The sequence below is a fragment of the Scyliorhinus canicula genome, chromosome 17 (genome assembly GCF_902713615.1).
Source record: "Scyliorhinus canicula chromosome 17, sScyCan1.1, whole genome shotgun sequence".
NCBI classification, from domain to species: domain Eukaryota; kingdom Metazoa; phylum Chordata; class Chondrichthyes; order Carcharhiniformes; family Scyliorhinidae; genus Scyliorhinus; species Scyliorhinus canicula.
Window position 1 is genome coordinate 114,794,935 of NC_052162.1, and position 17,032 is coordinate 114,811,966.

Here is a 17,032-nt window from a genome sequence, read left to right on the forward strand (position 1 = left end):
GCAGCCCCAGCCAAATCCTACACTCTTTCTGCGGGACTGGAAACCAAGAAACATATCATTCCTGGGGGAAAGTACTCCTCCAACATTCACCTATATTTTTTCATAAAAATTCCACTCCATATTGCTTAAAAAAGAGCTCTTTTCTGTGATCGTAGCAGGAACTCCCGTGTGTGTGACCACTCACTCTATGGTGCACACCGGAAGTCCCCAACATTTATTTTCTAAGGGCCTCTGTGGAGTTGAGGTTACAATCAGATCAACCGGGAACTTATTGAATGGTGGAGCAGGCTCGAGGGGCCGAGTGGCCTACTCCTGCTCCTAATTCCGAGGTTATCACATCCTTTATAATAGATTGGGGCATTTTCCCTCCTACTGATGTCAGGCTAATGGGTCTGTAGTTCCCCATTTACTCTCTCCCTCCTTAAATAGTGGGGTTACATTTACCACCTTCCAATCTGCAGGAACCATTCCAGAATCTATAGAATTTTGAAAGATGATCACCAATGTATCCACTATCTCTACAGCCGACTCTTTCAACTCTCTGGGATGTGGAGCAGCAACGTTTGGGGATTTATTAACTTTCAACCACATTCATTTCTCCAGTGCTACTTTTTCACTGATATTAATCTCTTTCAGTTCCTCGTGCTCACCGGTCCCTTGGTTCTCTAGTGTTTTTGGGACAATTTCTGTATCTTCCTCTGTGAAGACAGACACACATTGTTTAGTTTCTCTGCCATTTCCTTATTCCCCATTATAAACTCTCCTGTCTCTGCCTGGAATGGACCCACATTGGTCTTTGCTAATCTTTTCCTTTTCACATCCCTATAGGAGCTTTTCCAGTTCTCCCCAGTTTGCTCTCATATTCTGTTTTCTCTTTATCAGTTTCTTGGTCCTCCTTTGCTGAATTCTAAAACAAGTTCCCAATCCTCAGGCTCACTACTATTTGGGCCACTTTATGAGTCTCCTCCATTGATCTAATGGAATCTTTAACTTTTCTTGTTAGCCACAATAGCTTCACTTTGCTGTTTAATTTTTGCTTCTTAAAGGAATCTATATTTTATGTAAATAAAATGCGAGCGGTTCCCTGTCTAAACACCCAGATAAATTAGGCAAAAGAACCCTGTAACCACCATAGCCCATCTTCATGGCAACATGGCTGCTTTGGGAACTAAATATCTTCCAACGTGTAAACACCTTTTCATTCTGTGCTCCTCGTCAAACTTGGAACCAGGTAATCGCAACGAGACTCAAAAATGGTCAGCCCCCGGAGGCAGAGGTGTTAGACCGGCCAGTCCAGCAGAAAGAAACCCTCCAATCATCACCATTCACCAGATGTCAGAATGAACAAAATGCAGTCCTGGATGTCAGTGAGAGCAGAAACAGTAACAACGAAGCCAACATCTGGAATTTATTGTGAACTTGTTGGAGTCACAACAGGTGGGATGAATCACAAAACCCGCCCCACATTGAGAGCAGATGAATGGCCTCTCCCCAGAATTAATTCGCTCGTGTTGTCGTAGTTGGGGCGGGTCATTGAATGTCTCCCTGCTCAGAGCAGGTGAATGGCTGCTTCCAGGTGTGAACTCGCTAGTGTTCCTGCAGGGTGTATGGATATCTGATTCCCTTCTCTCACTAAGAGCAGGTTAACGGCTTCTCCCCAGTGTGAACTCGCTGGTGTGTCTGCAGGTGGGATAACCGAGCGAATCCCTTCTTACACTGAGAACAGGTGAATGGCCTCTCCCCAGTGTGAATTCGTTGGTGTGTCCGCAGGTTCGATGAAGTAGTGAATCCCGTCCCACACTGAGAGCAGGTGAATGGCTTCTCCCCAGTGTGAATTCGCTGATGTATCCGCAGGTTGGTTAACTGAGTGAATCCCTTCTCACACTGAGAGCAGGTGAACGGCTTCTCCCCAGTGTGAACTCGCTGATGTATCTGCAGGTTCGATGAAGTTGTGAATCCCTTCCCACACTGAGAGCAGGTGAATTGCCTCTCCGCAGTGTGAAGTCGCTGGTGTAGCCGGAGGCTCGGTAAAGTAGTGAATCCCTTCTCACACTGAGAGCAGATGAACGGCCTCTCCCCAATGTGAACTTGCTGGTGTGTCCGCAGGTTCGATGACGTAGTGAATCCCTTCTCACACTGAGAGCAGGTGAACAGCTTCTCCCCAGTGTGAACTCGCTGGTGTGTCCGCAGGTTCGATGAAGTAGTGAATCCCTTCCCACACTGAGAGCAGGTGAATGGCTTCTCCCCAGTGTGAAGTCGCTGATGTATCTGCAGGTTGGAAAACTGAGTGAATCCCTTCTCACACTGAGAGCAGGTGAACGGCTTCTCCCCAGTGTGAATTCGCTGGTGTGTCTGCAGGCTGGATAACACAGTGAATCCCTTCTCACACTGAGAGCAGGTGAATGGCCTCTCCCCAGTGTGAACTCGCTGGTGTCTCTGGAGTTGGGGTAACGCAGTGAATCCCTTCTCACAGTGAGAGCAAGTGAATGGCCTCTCTCCAGTGTGAAGTCGACGGTGTGACAGCAGGGCGGATAACTGAGCGAATCCCTCCTCACACTGAGAGCAGGTGAATGGCCTCTCTCCAGTGTGAACCCGCTGGTGTTGCTGCAGATCGGATAAAGTAGTGAATCCCTTCCCACACTGAGAGCAAGTGAACGGCCTCTCCGCAGTGTGAACTCGCTGGTGTCTTTGCAGGGTGCATAACACAGTGAATCCCTTCCCACACACAGAGCAGGTGAATGGCCTCTCCCCAGTGTGAATGCGACGATGAATGTCCAGCTGAGATGGAGCCATAAATCCCTTCCCACAGTCCATACATTTCCACCGTTTCTCCATGTTTTGGGTCTCCTCGTGTCTCCCCAGGTTTGACGATCAGTTGAAGCCTGTAAAAGAAAAAAAATGGGAAAATATGTCATTTGAAACATGGAGGTCTGGCAATACCTGAAATGAAAATGAAAATGAAAATCGCTTATTGTCACGAGTAGGCTTCAATGAAGTTACTGTGAAAAGCCCCTAGTCGCCACATTCCGGCGCCTGTTCGGGGAGGCTGGTACGGGAATAAGGTACATGAGAGAATGTAGGGAAAAATCCCACGAAGGGTTAACAGCCGCTGCAAAAGAAGTTTTGAAATGCAGATAGCCTTTATCAAACAGGCATTAAGAAAACAGCTTGTGACTATTCAAGCTGTAAAACTAATGTATGTCTTTTAAGTCACAGCAGATTGAACTTTTAGTTATATGGATAAAAACAATATTTTGCACCTTCTTTGAAGTTAATTATTTTAGTAAGCAGCTAAAAAAGAATTGCTAGGATTTTCAGTTGAAATGGGTGACAAATGTTTAGGTGTGAAATTCTGCTGACACCAGGTGAATATGGGAAGCTGGAGACGTATCCACGGGAACACAGGTTAGCCCCAAATCGGAGTCAGAGTTCTGAGCTGGGGTCACTATTTGGTAATAAAGCAACTTTAGAAATTACAGAAACCAGATATAACACCTCTCTGGGATCAAAGTACTTTTGAACATCACAAAGGAAACAATATAATCAAGAGTTCGATGAGCAGAAGTCATGCTCAATATGAATACAGAGTCGTGTTAGAAATATTTCAGATTAAAGGTACCTTGTTCAATCACGAGTAAAATAAAGTTACTTTACGATGTCATATAAACGTAATAACTGCTAGAAGGAGAATATAAACCGTAAAAAAGGGGGACAGCCAGCAGAGAGTCAGCTCTCATAGCTCGGTCATGGGAAGGATATAGCATAGCAACCGAGCAGAACAGCAAATCCATCTGAGGAAGACCAAAAGCTAAAGAAGAGAGATTGTCAAGGTGGACCTGAAGGTCTTTTCAACCAACCAGGAGAATCCAGAGCCAAGATCTTTTTACTTTTCTGTAAAGACAGTGATTGCATATTTTTAAAGAAAAAAATGTAATAATAAAATAACTTAAACGTTTTAACCTGAAACATTGGTTATTACAAAGTCTACTTTACTTACTTAGCAACGTGGGACCAGGCTCGATGCTACTAAGTGGTAAGTAGATGAAATTCTTCGATGAAGATATGGGTTATACTGGGGGAATAATTTGAAACACTAGTTTGACCCGAATAGCACCCATCTAAGTCTGCAGAGGAGTCAGGGAGTGAGAATCCCTGTTCACCATTTAGAATGTCTTATTGACATTTTTTGGTATGGGGGAATTCTAAGAATAGTGGTGAGTTTTTTTACTTCAAGCTCGTCCACACACAGAACACATGTACGGTCTCTCCCCGCTGTGAATGGTGCGATGTTTTTCAGGCTGTGTAACTGGTTAAAGCTCTTTCCACAGTCAGTGCTCTGGAACACTCTCACTCGGGTGTGTGTGTCTCGGTGCTTTTCCAGTCACACTGATGGTTAAAATCTTTTGAAGCTGACAGAACAGACAAACCTTTCTCCTTCTAGATTCAAACTTCGGTGATATTCAGTTCCAAGGAATTGAGAGACTCAGTCAGATTGAGACGTGACGTTTGAAATTTCTGTCTGTAATTCCTCCTCTTCTAATATCCTGTGAAAACAATTTACAAACGACATCACTGTCAGTACAGGATAGAAATTCAGAACAGACAATTCTAGTTTCTGGAGAACATTCTTTCCTCTCATTCCCCAAAAGGTGTAAATCTCAATCCCACACACTCTCCCTCCATTCTCACTCTGCTGTATCTAATATTCACCCTCCCAATTCTCCTGAAGGTGCTGATTCAGGCTGATTGACAGATCCATGCTCACTGCTGCCTGTCCTGGATACAGAGACCATTACAAATAGGAGCTGCAATTAGCCAATCGGCCCATCGAGCCTGCTCATCTATTCTGTGGGATCATTGACCGATCTATGTCAGCGACATTCTCCGTGTTATTGACCAGAGGATGAGTGTGGTGACTCAATATCTGTGAGCTCATGAGGCCGAGCTGTAAAACACCATGAAGAGGCTCGATGATCCGGAGAGAATTCTGAATATTGAGCAAGATGCCTCCTCGGGGGAGGTAATATTTAAATCCTTGGAAAACCGACTGAGCGGCGTGGTGGGGGGGGCCTGGAGCACTTGGAGAACCAAGGATCAGAGAAAGAACATCCGAGTCGTCGGCCTGCCAGAAGGTGGGGAGGGTAAGGCTCCCGTTAGGTGCTTCGAGGATCGGCTGCCACATTTTCTCAAGATGGATATGAAGTCTGGGTGTTTCCAATTAGAAAGGGCATCGGATCCTGTCTTTGAGGCCAAGGGATAGTTTTCATCCCAGGCCTGGAATCATTCACTTACACAACTTGAAAGATCACCAGAGGGTCCTGGAGACGGGTAAGGTGAGGTGGGACCTGGCTCCATGAGGGAGTGAGGATTTCCTTCTTCCAGGACTTTTCGGCAGCCACACAAACGAAGCGTCGAGGCTTCGATGAAATTTGAAGGGAAATCAAGGTTGCGGGAGTGAATTATGTCGCTTTATCCTGCGACCCTGATAATTTTATCCGACAACTCCGTCAAGTCTTTCAATAATCCGACTACTGCCTTGGCCATTGTTGAATCCACGATGGGCAAGGATTTGGAGGGATGGTTTGCAGCTCAGTATAACTCAGGCTCTAATCCGGACTCTTTCCCTATCATGGCGTTGTTGTCTGAATTTGTTATCTTTTATCCCGTTGAAGAGAGTTGTTATTCTGAGAGCGCCGATTGAATGTCTTCTTCTCCTTGAGCGTTACAGGGACTCGTATTATCTTATCTCAGTTATGGTATATGTGCCGTGTGCTTGTTATCCGTCATCTTTCTTCTATTATCAGAGCGTTAATCATGGCAGAACCGAGTGGTGCCATTGCCGAGGGGTGGGTGGTGGTGGATGCAGGTCTTCACGGGTGGGTCTAAAATGTGGGAGGGACATTTGATCCCCATTCCCTTGTTGGCCCTTCTTTTCTTCTTCTCATTTTGGAGAAGGTATCCTGAGGGTAACGACAGTCTGGCCGTGGGGTTAGTCCTCCTGGTCCTCAGTCTTATTGAGGAATGTCCCCATGGATCTATTGTGGTTGTGATTCTTCTGTATTTTTGTTATTATGGGAGGGTTTATGTGTTGTTGACTTTATCCTACTCTGGTACAGACGGGGCTATTATCTGTGAAAGGAGCAGTTTGGGGAAACTTTGGTGCCTCTGGTGTAAAGTGAGTTGGAGGGGGGGTAATGGCACACGCCCGATTGTGGCGTGAAAATCTGTTTCTGTTCTCTCTGTCGCCTCACTAATGGCGGCAGTTAATCTGCAGATTTTCTCAGGGAATGTACGGGGCATCCATCACCCTATCAGAAGGAAAAAGATCCTCTCCTTTCTTAAGGAGAAATTTGACATGCCTTTAATACAGGAAGGGGGGGGGGGGGGGGGGGTGGTTTCCACCATCTTTTCATCAAGTAGCAGGGGTGTGGAAATCCTTATTAATAAAAATATCACTTTTAAGGTTGAAACCTGCACCAAGGACAAAGGAGGTGGATATGTGATCATTAGAGGTTCGGTGCATGGAGGTGTTGTTTCATTAATGAATGTTTATGGACCCCCGAATTACTCCCCGGAGATCATTACAAAGGTTTTTGTGGATTTAGTAGACTTCAATGGCCACTTAAATTCTCTGGTAGATAAGCCCCTGGTTACCAGGAACCAAACCCCCCCTCATGCTGCAAGGTAGGGCGTTGGCCCCGGCTTGTAAGGAGTTGGGTTATGTGGAGAGCTTTGCATCAAAGGGTATGGATTTTACCGTATTTCCAGCCCCACATCAAAGTCATAATAGAATCAACGACTTTTTTCTGCTGAGGACGATCCCATACTTGGTGTCCACAGAAAACATCGTAATTGTGAACAATCTCCTCATTTCTCTGGAGATCCTACTCGAGGGCTCACCCCCAGGTTAAGAGTGGTGATTTGATGCCTCCCTGATAAGAGTTACGTCATTTCCGACACATTTTGAGGAAGAATTTGAATTATTCAGTTTCTTTAACTTGGCTCCTGGTATTTCGCCCTCCATTTCCCCCTGCAGACATCTATAGCTCCTGCCAGTGTGTGTGTGTGTGTGTGTGTGTGTGTGTGTGTGTGTGTGTGTGTGTATGTGTGTGTGTGTTTGGGGGGGGGGGGCTGATAATTTCTTACGCTGCTAATAAAAGGTACAGGATGCTGGAGCACCAAAGACGCCTGGAGGTTTGTCTGGCAAAGGCCGAGGAGAATTATAAGAAGGCCCCGAGGAAGCGATCGCTGAGGGAGGTTAACACGGCAGGAGTGGCTTTGGACCCCCTATTGACTCAGCAGGTCGGGAAAAGATTGTAGAAGTTTGGGAATAAACCGAGCAAATCCCTGCCATATAGCACAGTGGTTATCACAGTTGCTTCATAGCATCAGGGATCCGCATTCCATTCCTGGCTTGGGTCTCTGGTCTATGCAAAGTCTGCACGTTCTCCCCGTGTCTGCGTGGGTTTCCTCCAGGTGCTCCAGATTCCTCCCACAAGTCCCGAAAGACATGCTGTTAGGTAGTTTGGACATTCTGAATTCTCCCTCATGGTACCCGAACAGGCGCCAGAGTGTGGCGATAGTGGATTTTCACAGTAACTTCATTGCAGTGTTAATGTCAGCCTAATTGCGACACTAATAAAGATTATTATTATAGCGGATTTGAGGATTTGTTGTCAGATCCATTGGTGGATATGTATTGTCACTCTTTTGACTCGGGGATGCTGCCAGCAACTCTCTGTGACGCTTATATATCTTTGATTCTGAAGACGGGCAAGGACACGGAGGAGTGGACCTCTTATTGGTCAATCCCTCTTTTGAATCTTCACTTCAAACTGCTATCTAAAGTTTTGGTGAGAAGGCTCGAGGACATCCTTCCGACAATTGTGCGGGAGGACCAGACTGGCTTTATCGGGGAAGATTTTCCAGTCACAACTTTGAAAGGTTGCTGAATGTGATTCAAGTTTTTCAGAAATATGCACAGGATGGACTGGTGATCTCTTGGATTGGATTTGTTGATTGTCACGTGTACCGAGGTACAGTGAAGAGTATTTTTCTGCAAGCAGCTCAACGGATCATTAAGTCAGGGGTGGATTAACCATTAAGCAAAATAAGCACGTGCTTAGGGCATCAAGGGAAGGGGGCACCACAGAAATTTTCCATAGCCGAATTTACCATGGTCCATGGGCCATATGGTGCAGTACTGCAAATGGTGCAGCTGAACCAGGATCCGCAAAAAGGGGCCCCCACATTAAATGAAAAAATTACATACAGATATATACAATAATAACAAGAGCACTCAGAGAGTGCAGACCTCCTCCAAGGGTTATGAAATCGAAGGGAAAAAAAATCCCCCCCCCCCCCCACATAAATGAAAGCAGGGGAAACTTTGTATGCAGTCTGTGAAATTTGTATACAATCTGTACAACGTCAGTGGAAAAAAAACAAACACACACATACTCCGACAAAAACATAACCTCCTTGGTGGAAGTAAAAATAAAGATAATAGTAATGATAGAGGTTAATGATATACATTAATCTTGGGAATACAACAAAATTAGAATCTGGTAACTGCCCCACGGTCCACGGAGGCTCCCGTGATCGTTCTTGTCTTTTATTTCCTTTTCTTTTCATGTACTTGTCTTTTATTTCCTTTTCTTTTCATGTACTTAATCATTAAGTACATGAAAAGAAAAGGAAATAAAAGAAAATACATAATACGGCAACACAAGGTACACAATGTAACTACATAAACACCGGCAACAGGTGAAGCCTACAGAAGTGTAGTGTTAATAAGGTCAGTCCATAAGAGTGTTGTTTAGGAGTCTGGTAAAAGCGGTGTACTGAAAGCATTTGCTCAAGTTGAGTGGATTTATCTGGTGTAAACACTGAGAGGCTTCGGGTTGGGTGAGGATTATATCAAGTTGATTCAATTATTATATTAAAGGTAAAGTCACCATAGTCCCAGATGACCAGCGGCTGCTTTCCCCTTTGAGGCGAGGGACAGGTTTGAGAAGGTGGGGCCTTCATGAATAATTTCAGCCGTTAGGGGAATTACACCAACGCTGCTGGTCTCGCTCTGCTTCTCTAACCAGCTGAGCTAAACCAGCCCTCTGTTATATTACAGGCTGGGCAGCAGCCGGGCTCATGGATGGTTTATATTTGTCGTATTTGAGCTTCAGAGAGTCTCGACAAATAAATGTGTCAAACTGAGGGAGCAAAGGATGAGAGAGAGAGGGAGAGACCTGGGCCAAGCTTTCCAGAGTCTGCACCCTCCCTGGATTCACTTCCTTTCCCTTCAGTTGCTGCAAGTGACCAATTGAAGGTGAGAATGAGATAATCACCTGAAGAAGGAGCCGTGCTCCGAAAGCTCGTGTTTGAAACAAACCTGTTGGACTTTAACCTGGTGTTGTAAGACTTCTTAGAATGAGATAAGAAATGGAAAGGGGGAGAAAAGAAAGTGTTTTACTCACAGATGTTGGAGAAAGGAAGAAGCTTCCGTCTCACTGAAGCTCAATCGTCACTCACACAAACCCCGCGCTCTGATTGGCTGGAGGACCAGAGACCTTAAGGTCCTCCAAAATTTCAATTGGTCAACACCAAAGCAGGAAAGATAGTGGGCGGGCTCTCGTTCACACATGCGCAGTCCCGGGGGGGCCCCGCGGAGATCACCGAGCGGTTCCTCGCTCTGGCCGGAGCCGTCAGATTTCCAGCAGGTACACGTGCAGGCAGAGGGCGAACAAAGGGTCGGGTCGGGTCGGGCCTCCCGAGTCTGCGCCTGCGCACTGCAACCCGGAGACGACACCCGGAACAGCGTGATTCCTATTGGTTGATTGAGGCAGGGCGCCATTGTGATGTCACAAAGCGGAAGTTGGATGAAATCTCCCCCTGTCTCCAACATCTGTGAGTAAAACACTTTATTTTCTCCCGATTTCCATTTCTTTTCTCATTCTCACCTTCAATTGGTCACTTGCAGCAACTGAAGGGAAAGGAAGTGAATCCAGGGAGGGTGCAGACTCTGCAAAGCTTGACCCAGGTCTCTCTCTCTCTCTCTTAAAGACGTTGACATCCTTTGCTCCCTCAGCTTGACACATTTATTTGTCTGGCTAAAAGGATGGTCTCTTTCCTAATGTTCACAATTAAAGGGCTGGTTTCCCCAGGAGATGGCTGACATTTAAGGGGACTACAAATAATATCGTCCCGCAATATGCCTGGTGTTATAAATTGCAGATTTTTTGATTATTGATAGTTGTGTAATCAAGTATATTTATTATTATTTCCAGTTGTGCAATATAGTTCTGTAGCTACGTTATACATTTCAAGTCATCAGTTCCCTCAGAGGGTTGTTAGTCTCTGGATTTCTCTTACACAGGGACCAGTGGAGTCAGGGAGTCACTGAATATATTCACGGATGAGTTGGACAGATTTTTATTTTGTTATGGTTTTTTAACCATTTTTAAAATAATGAATGGAACAGAGTAACAGGAAAATTGGTGGGAAATGGGCACAGAAGAGAACAAGAGATATTGCCGCATAAATACAAGGAACACATTGCAGAATTAATTTGTACCAGGATATTTTAGGGATCAGAGACACTATGTGAAATGCCAGATCAATTGAACAACCAGCTAACAGGTTAACACAGTGAGTGGGGAAAGATTATACAAAAACAGATTATACAATGCACACCCCAAAATATTACAAAATAGACTAACAGCATAATCGAATTAAAATGAAGAACACAACATAGATGACATAGAATTCCGATAGTGCAGAAGGCCATTCACCCCTCAGGTGTGCACTGAGCCTCAGAAAAAGCACTCCACTGAGGCCCACTCCCCACCCTATCCCCGTAACCTCGTGCATCGATCATGGCCAACCCGCCTAACCTACATATCTTTGGATATTAGGGGCAATTTAGCATGACCAATCCACTTTAGCTACACATCTTTGGACTGTGGGAGAAATTCGGATCACCCGGAGGAAACATGGAGAATGTGCAAACGCCACACAGACAGCCGCTCAAGGAATCAAACCTGGGTCCCTGGCAGCAGTGCTAAATACTGTACCCCACTCCCGGCCTAAGTTGAATTTAATTTACTGATGGAAAGCCCAGGAGGAGTGAGTCTGCCGGACAAAGTCAAAAATGGCCCACAGAGATGGGATGGACTCCCGCTTTCCCTGGCGGGAGGGTGCAGATGATCAAGGTACTGCCCAGGTTCCTCTTCCTATTTGGATCCTGACCGATCTACATCCGTAAGGCCTTTTTCCATTCAATAGATAAGATGATTATGGCGTGTGTGTGTCAGCGTCATGGAGAATGCATACAACAATCAAACCCACGCTCTCACCCCCTTGCCAGAGTCATAATTACATTCAGTCACTTCCTGATGTTACTGGAGAGCCATCTCCCCTTCACAAAACCCATTTGATCCTCAGAAACCATCACCGGCACACATCCCTCCTACCTACACGGCAACACTTTCACCAGGGCCTTCATGTCCATGTTTAACAGCGAAATGGGCCTGTAGGACCCACACTCTGGTGGGTACTTCTTTTCTGAGATCAATGTCTGCACCAACGTAGCCGACAGATCTCCCTCTTCCACCCCCTCACTAAACACACACAACAACTGGGGAGGGGCAACTCCGTCATAAACTGCTTAGAAAATTCCACCGGAAAGCAATCGCCTACCCTGCCTTCATCCTACCAATACACTCCATTACCTCCCTTAACCCCAATGGCACCTCCAGTGCTGGCCTCTACCCCTCCAACTCCGGGAACTCCATCCCATCCAGGAACTGCCCACACCCGCCACCTCCCCCACCGACTCGGCCTTATACAGCCCCTGGTAGAAGGCCTTCAACACCTCATTTATCCTTTTGGGTCCAATACCACCTCCCCCTTCGCCGCCTTCACCTGCAGAATTTCCCTTGATGCTGCCTGATACTGCAGCTGGTGGACCAGCCTACGCCTCGCCTTCTCCCCATGCTCACACTGCAGCCCCCTCACCCTCTGCAGCTGCCCACCGCCCTACCCATCGCCAGTTGGTCAAACTGCCCCTGCAACGTCTTCCTTTCTGTCAACAATTCCTTTGTGGGGTCCACCTCCACTACCTCATCCAGTAACCACCGGTGCTCCTCTCTTCTCAGCCTCTCCCTGTCGGCTTTAAATGAAGTGATTTCTCCCCGGATACCGGCCTCCCACAACATGGCATCCGACACCTCCCTGTTTAGGCTGAGCTCAGCTTAGTTCTTAATCGCTCCTCTCGCCTTCCCACAGAATTTCTTATCAGCCAAAAGCCGAGAATTCATCCTCCACCCCGGTCTCTGCACCTGTCCCGATCAAAGCCTCACACCTAACCAGTGCGGTGATGGTCCGAGATCATGATTCCAGTCCGACCATCGCCATCAGCACCGACCGGCTCACTACAAAAAAATCAATCCTGGAATACACCCTATACACATGCGAGAATAAGGAATATTCCCTCTCTCCCGGGTTCATGAACCTCCACCGATACACCATCCCCATCCTTTCCAGAACCTTCAGAGCTCTTTCATCATTCTCGACCTTCCCATCGACTTAGGGCTCGACCTCCCCGACCTCCATGACACAATCAAAATCCACTCCCATGATCAGCTGCAGAGAATCCAGGTCCGGAATCGCTCCCAGTAACTTCTTTACAAAACCAATATCATCCCAAATGGGCGCATACACATTTACCAACACCACCGCCGTCCCCTCTCACGCCCCACTCACCGTCACAAACCTCCCCCCAGGTCCAACACCTCTCTGGCCCCCGTAAACCCTGTTGTCTTGCTCAACAAAATGGCCACCCCCTTGACTGTGAATCAAACCCCGAGTGAAACACTTGACCCATCCATCCCTTCCTCAGTCTTATCTGATCTTTCACCCTGAGATGAGTCCCTCTCTCAGACCCATAATCCACAGATTTTACCACCTGGACCTGTTCTCCTGCTCCTCCACCTTAGACCACAGCGACTTACACAACTCTCCCAGGATCGCCACCTCCGCCTCCAACGGCACAATACGGTCACTCTGATCGGTCCCCACCTTCTCCACTTCGCGGATCATCACCCTCTGCATCTCGAGGCACTTTCCCACCATTCCAGGGTCCCGCAAAGAGGTGCCACTGCCCCCTGAATCGCCTCGGCCAGTCGCTCTGCATTCCCTTCCTCTGCTGCCCAAACTCCTCTTTATTTAAAAATATTTCTTATTCTCCTTTTTCACATTTTCTCCAAAATTTGCATCCAACACTAAACAATAATCAGTAACGGATATCATGTCAAGCCCCATATCAATAACAACGATTCCATCCTCCCACCAAAGCCCAGACATTAGCCCGCATGCTATCATAAACAGATGACAAAGAGGAATCAGGAATCACCCATAGTCACCATTAACACCTACAGTCCTCCCCCCCTCCCCCAACCCTCCCAGCCCCCAATCCCCCCTAATGTTCAATGTGATCCAATTCTCGAAAGTGCATAATGAATAACGCCCATGAATTGTAGAACCCGTCCATCCTTCCCCTCAGTTCAAATTTGACCTTTTCAAGCGTTACGAATTCCAGCAGGTCCCCCCACGATGCCAGGGCTCAGGGTGGAGAGGTTGATCTCCACCCCAGCAGGATCCGCCTTTGGGCGATCAATGAGACAAAGGCTACAAGATCTGCCTCCGCACCCATTTACAACCTCGGCTGGTCCGACACCCCGAATATGGCCTCCCGAGGGCCCGGGTCCAGTTTCACGAGCATCACTTTATAGATTACCCTAAACACCTCCTTCCTGTAATCCTCCAGCTTTGGACAGGACCAAAACATATCAATGTGATTTGCAGGGCCCCCCTGCAACATTTGCCGAAACTCCTCTTTAATGAGGTTGCCAGTTAACTGCTCCATCTGCAGACCCTCCCCCCTCCTCCCTAATTGGCACAGCGCCAAGAGTCTCCCCAACTCTTTCACCAGCTCTTTACCTATCTTCAGTCGGGTCTGATAGCCCATAAACATACCCATCCAGGGGAGATCCTCCTGCCCTGCACCCTCCGCTCCACTTTACTGCTGAATGTACCCGGAACTCAGGAAAAAAGGGACAAAGCCAACACCTTCGAGCAGGAGCCGCCCTGTGTGCGCCCACTCACTCCATGGCTGCTACTGGAAGTCCATGATGCGCACTTTTGAATTCAAAACACCCAGGATTCACATCCAGCTGGAGAAAACATGGCAGCCGGTCCTCGAAGAACCTAATGGGAGCCTCACCCTCCACACCTTCTGGCAGGCCGACAACTCGGATGTTCTTTCTCTGACCTCGGTTCTCCAAATCCTCCAGGACCTCCGCCACGTCACTCGGCCGGTTTCCAAGAATTGAATTCTTGCCTCCGCCGAGGAGGCATCTTGCTCAATGTTCAGGATTCTCTCCTCCGGATCATTGAACCCCTTCATGGTGTTTTACAGCTCGGCCTCATGAGCTCACAGATATTGAGTCAGCACACTCAGCCTCAGGTCAGTAACACGGAGAATGTCGGCAGTCATCATTTTCACCGCCTCCGAGATAGCCCCGGAGAGCGCGGGGTCGAGAGACTTCCTGAGGGTCAGGCCGCCATGTTGAAAAGGTGGCTCCATTTCCACTGAATCCACCTGCACTCTTAGCGATGGATGTTTTGATGTTTTTCAGCATAATCCCACCAAACCCAATCCCGAAGCCTTCCAGGGACATGACAACAAATATTAATTGAAGGATGAGGTAGATGAGTGCCAGGCAATCAGGATAAATGACGGATTCTATGCGAATGGCACCAGAACCTGCGGAAAAGCAGCTACTCCCCCACCCACCTCGCGTGGATCCCCCCAGACAGATTTCTGATTGATGAGGGAGTCGAGGGTTCTGGGGAACAGGCAGGAAAATGGAGATGAGGGAGGGATTTCTTCACTCGAAGATGTGGTGCTGCTTTGGAATTCTTAGAATGTTAGAATTCCTACAGTGCAGAAGGAGGCCATTCGGCCCATCGAACCTGCATGGATCCATATCCCACCCTATCCCTGCAGCCCCACACTCTAACCTGCACATCCCTGGACACTAGGGGGCAATTTAGCACAGCCAATCCACTTACCCCGTACATCTGGGAGAACCCAGAGCACCCGGAGGAAACCCATGCAGACACGGGGAGAACGTACAAACTCCACACAGACATTGACCCAAGGCTGGAATTAAACCCAGGACCCTGGCATTGCGAGGCCGCAGTACTAACCACTGTGCTACCGTGCTTCCCCAATTCTCTACCCCAGAGGATTGTGGGGCCTCGGTCATCAAATATTTTCAAGACAGAGATTGACAGGTTTCTAGATATTGAAGATATCGAGGGATATGGGGGGATAGTGTGGGAAAATGGTGCTGAGGTAAGTTGGACAATGATCCCATTGAATGGTTGAGCAGGCTCGATGGGCTGAATGGCCGACTGCAACTCCTATTTGTTATGGTCTCTGTGCCCAGGAGTGAGAATGGAGGGAGAGTGTGTGGGATGGAGATTTACAGCTTTTGGGGAATGAGGGAGGAAAGAATGTTCCAGAGAAACTAGAATTGGCTGTTTATGAATTTCCATCCTGTACTGACAGTGATGATTCCTTTTCAGGAGATTAGAAGAGGAGGAATTACAGAGAGAAATCGCAAATGTCACGTCTGGGATCTGTCAGAGTCTCTCGATTCCTTGGACCTGAATATTATCGGCCTTTGAATCTAGAAGGAGAAATGTTTGCCGGATCTGTCAGCATCAAAACATTTTAAACATCAGTGTGACTGGAAAAGCACCGAGACACACACACCCGAGTGAGAGTGTTCCAGAGCACTGACTGTGGAAAGAGCTTTAACCAGTTACACAGCCTGAAAACACATCACACCGTTCACAGCGGGGAGAGACCGTACACGTGTTCTGTGTGTGGGCAAAGCCTCAACTGATTGTCCAACCTGGAGAGACACGAGGAGTACCAAAATTTGGAGAAACCATGGAAATGTGGGGATTGTGGGAAGAGATACAGTTTCCCATCAAGGCTCGAAGTTCATCGACACATTCACACTGGGGAGAGGCCGTTCACCTGCTCTGTGTGTGGGAAGGGATTCGTTCAGTTATCCAACCTGAAGTCACATCAGCAAATTCACACTGGGGAGAAGCCATCCACCTGTCCTCAGTGTGGGAAGGGATTCACTCAGTTATCCAGCCTATGGAAACACCAACGAATTCACACTGGGGAGAAGCCATTCACCTGCTCTCAGTGTGGGAAGGAATTCAGAGATTCGTCCAACCTGCGGACACACCAGCGAGTTCACTTGGGGGAGAAGCCGTTCACCTGTACTGAGTGTGGGAAGGGATTCTGTGTTTCATCACAGCTGCTGAGACACCAGCGAGTTCACACTGGGGAGAGACCATTCACCTGCTCTGTGTGTGGGAAGGGATTCACTCGGGCATCCTATCTGTTGAAACACCAGGGAGTTCACAAGTGATGACAGGAATTAGATTCTGCTGTTATTGCTGCTGTTAATCACATCCAGGACTGAACCATCTTCATTCTAACAGTGAGTGAAGTTCGAGGGTTTCTTTCTGCTGGACTGGCCGGTTTCACTGGGTTTGCTTCCAGTGGGCTGATGCTCTTTGAGCCTGGGAGAGAACATATCCACTGAAATGATCCACAAAAGCTGAAGAAGGACATTTAATTTATTACTGGATAGTAAAGAGCATTTATCCCCCCACTACAGACAGATATAACATAAATACAGAAAGAACTGGAAAAACGCAGCAGGTCTGGCAGCATCTGTGGAGAGAGAAACAGAGTTAATGTTTCACGTCTAATGTAACTCTACTTCTGAACTAAAGAGAGGGAGAAATGTGATGGGTTTAATGCTGGTGAGAAAGGGGGACGGTCAGACAGAACAAAAGGGAAAGTCAGTGACTTTTCTAGTCAGCAATAACCATGAGAGTAATGGAAGACGATAGAGGTAAAAGGATTAAATGAGAACTCATT

The 17,032-nt window shown here is 47.3% G+C and overlaps 1 protein-coding gene and 1 long non-coding RNA gene across 4 annotated transcripts; one reads left to right on the forward strand and one right to left on the reverse strand.

Moving 5' to 3' along the window:
- Nucleotides 1-766: 766 nt before the first annotated feature.
- On the reverse strand, nt 767-9,560 carry LOC119952168 (zinc finger protein 229-like). Of its 3 annotated transcripts, none has more exons than XM_038775761.1 (3): nt 9,474-9,560; nt 4,428-4,544; nt 769-2,882 (listed from the first exon to the last, which is right to left on the reverse strand). In XM_038775761.1, the coding sequence occupies exon 3, from the start codon at nt 2,833-2,835 to the stop codon at nt 1,633-1,635; it is 1,203 nt and encodes a 400-aa protein (XP_038631689.1). In that variant the 5' UTR covers nt 2,836-2,882; nt 4,428-4,544; nt 9,474-9,560; the 3' UTR covers nt 769-1,632. The 3 variants fall into 3 exon arrangements, with proteins under 3 accessions (XP_038631691.1, XP_038631689.1, XP_038631690.1); XM_038775762.1 differs by having other exon boundaries at nt 9,470-9,554; XM_038775763.1 differs by lacking the exon at nt 4,428-4,544 and having other exon boundaries at nt 767-2,882; nt 9,474-9,554.
- Nucleotides 9,561-9,654: 94 nt separating this feature from the next.
- Nucleotides 9,655-16,071, forward strand: LOC119952251. Its single transcript, XR_005457790.1, has 2 exons — nt 9,655-9,903; nt 15,649-16,071. It is a non-coding gene; the product is annotated as an uncharacterized LOC119952251 (long non-coding RNA).
- The last annotated feature ends 961 nt before the right edge of the window (nt 16,072-17,032 follow it).

Coding starts and splice junctions, on each gene's coding strand:
- LOC119952168 (XM_038775763.1), bottom strand. CDS start 2,835: ATGGAGAAACGGTGGAAATGTATGGACTGTGGGAAGGGATTTATGGCT.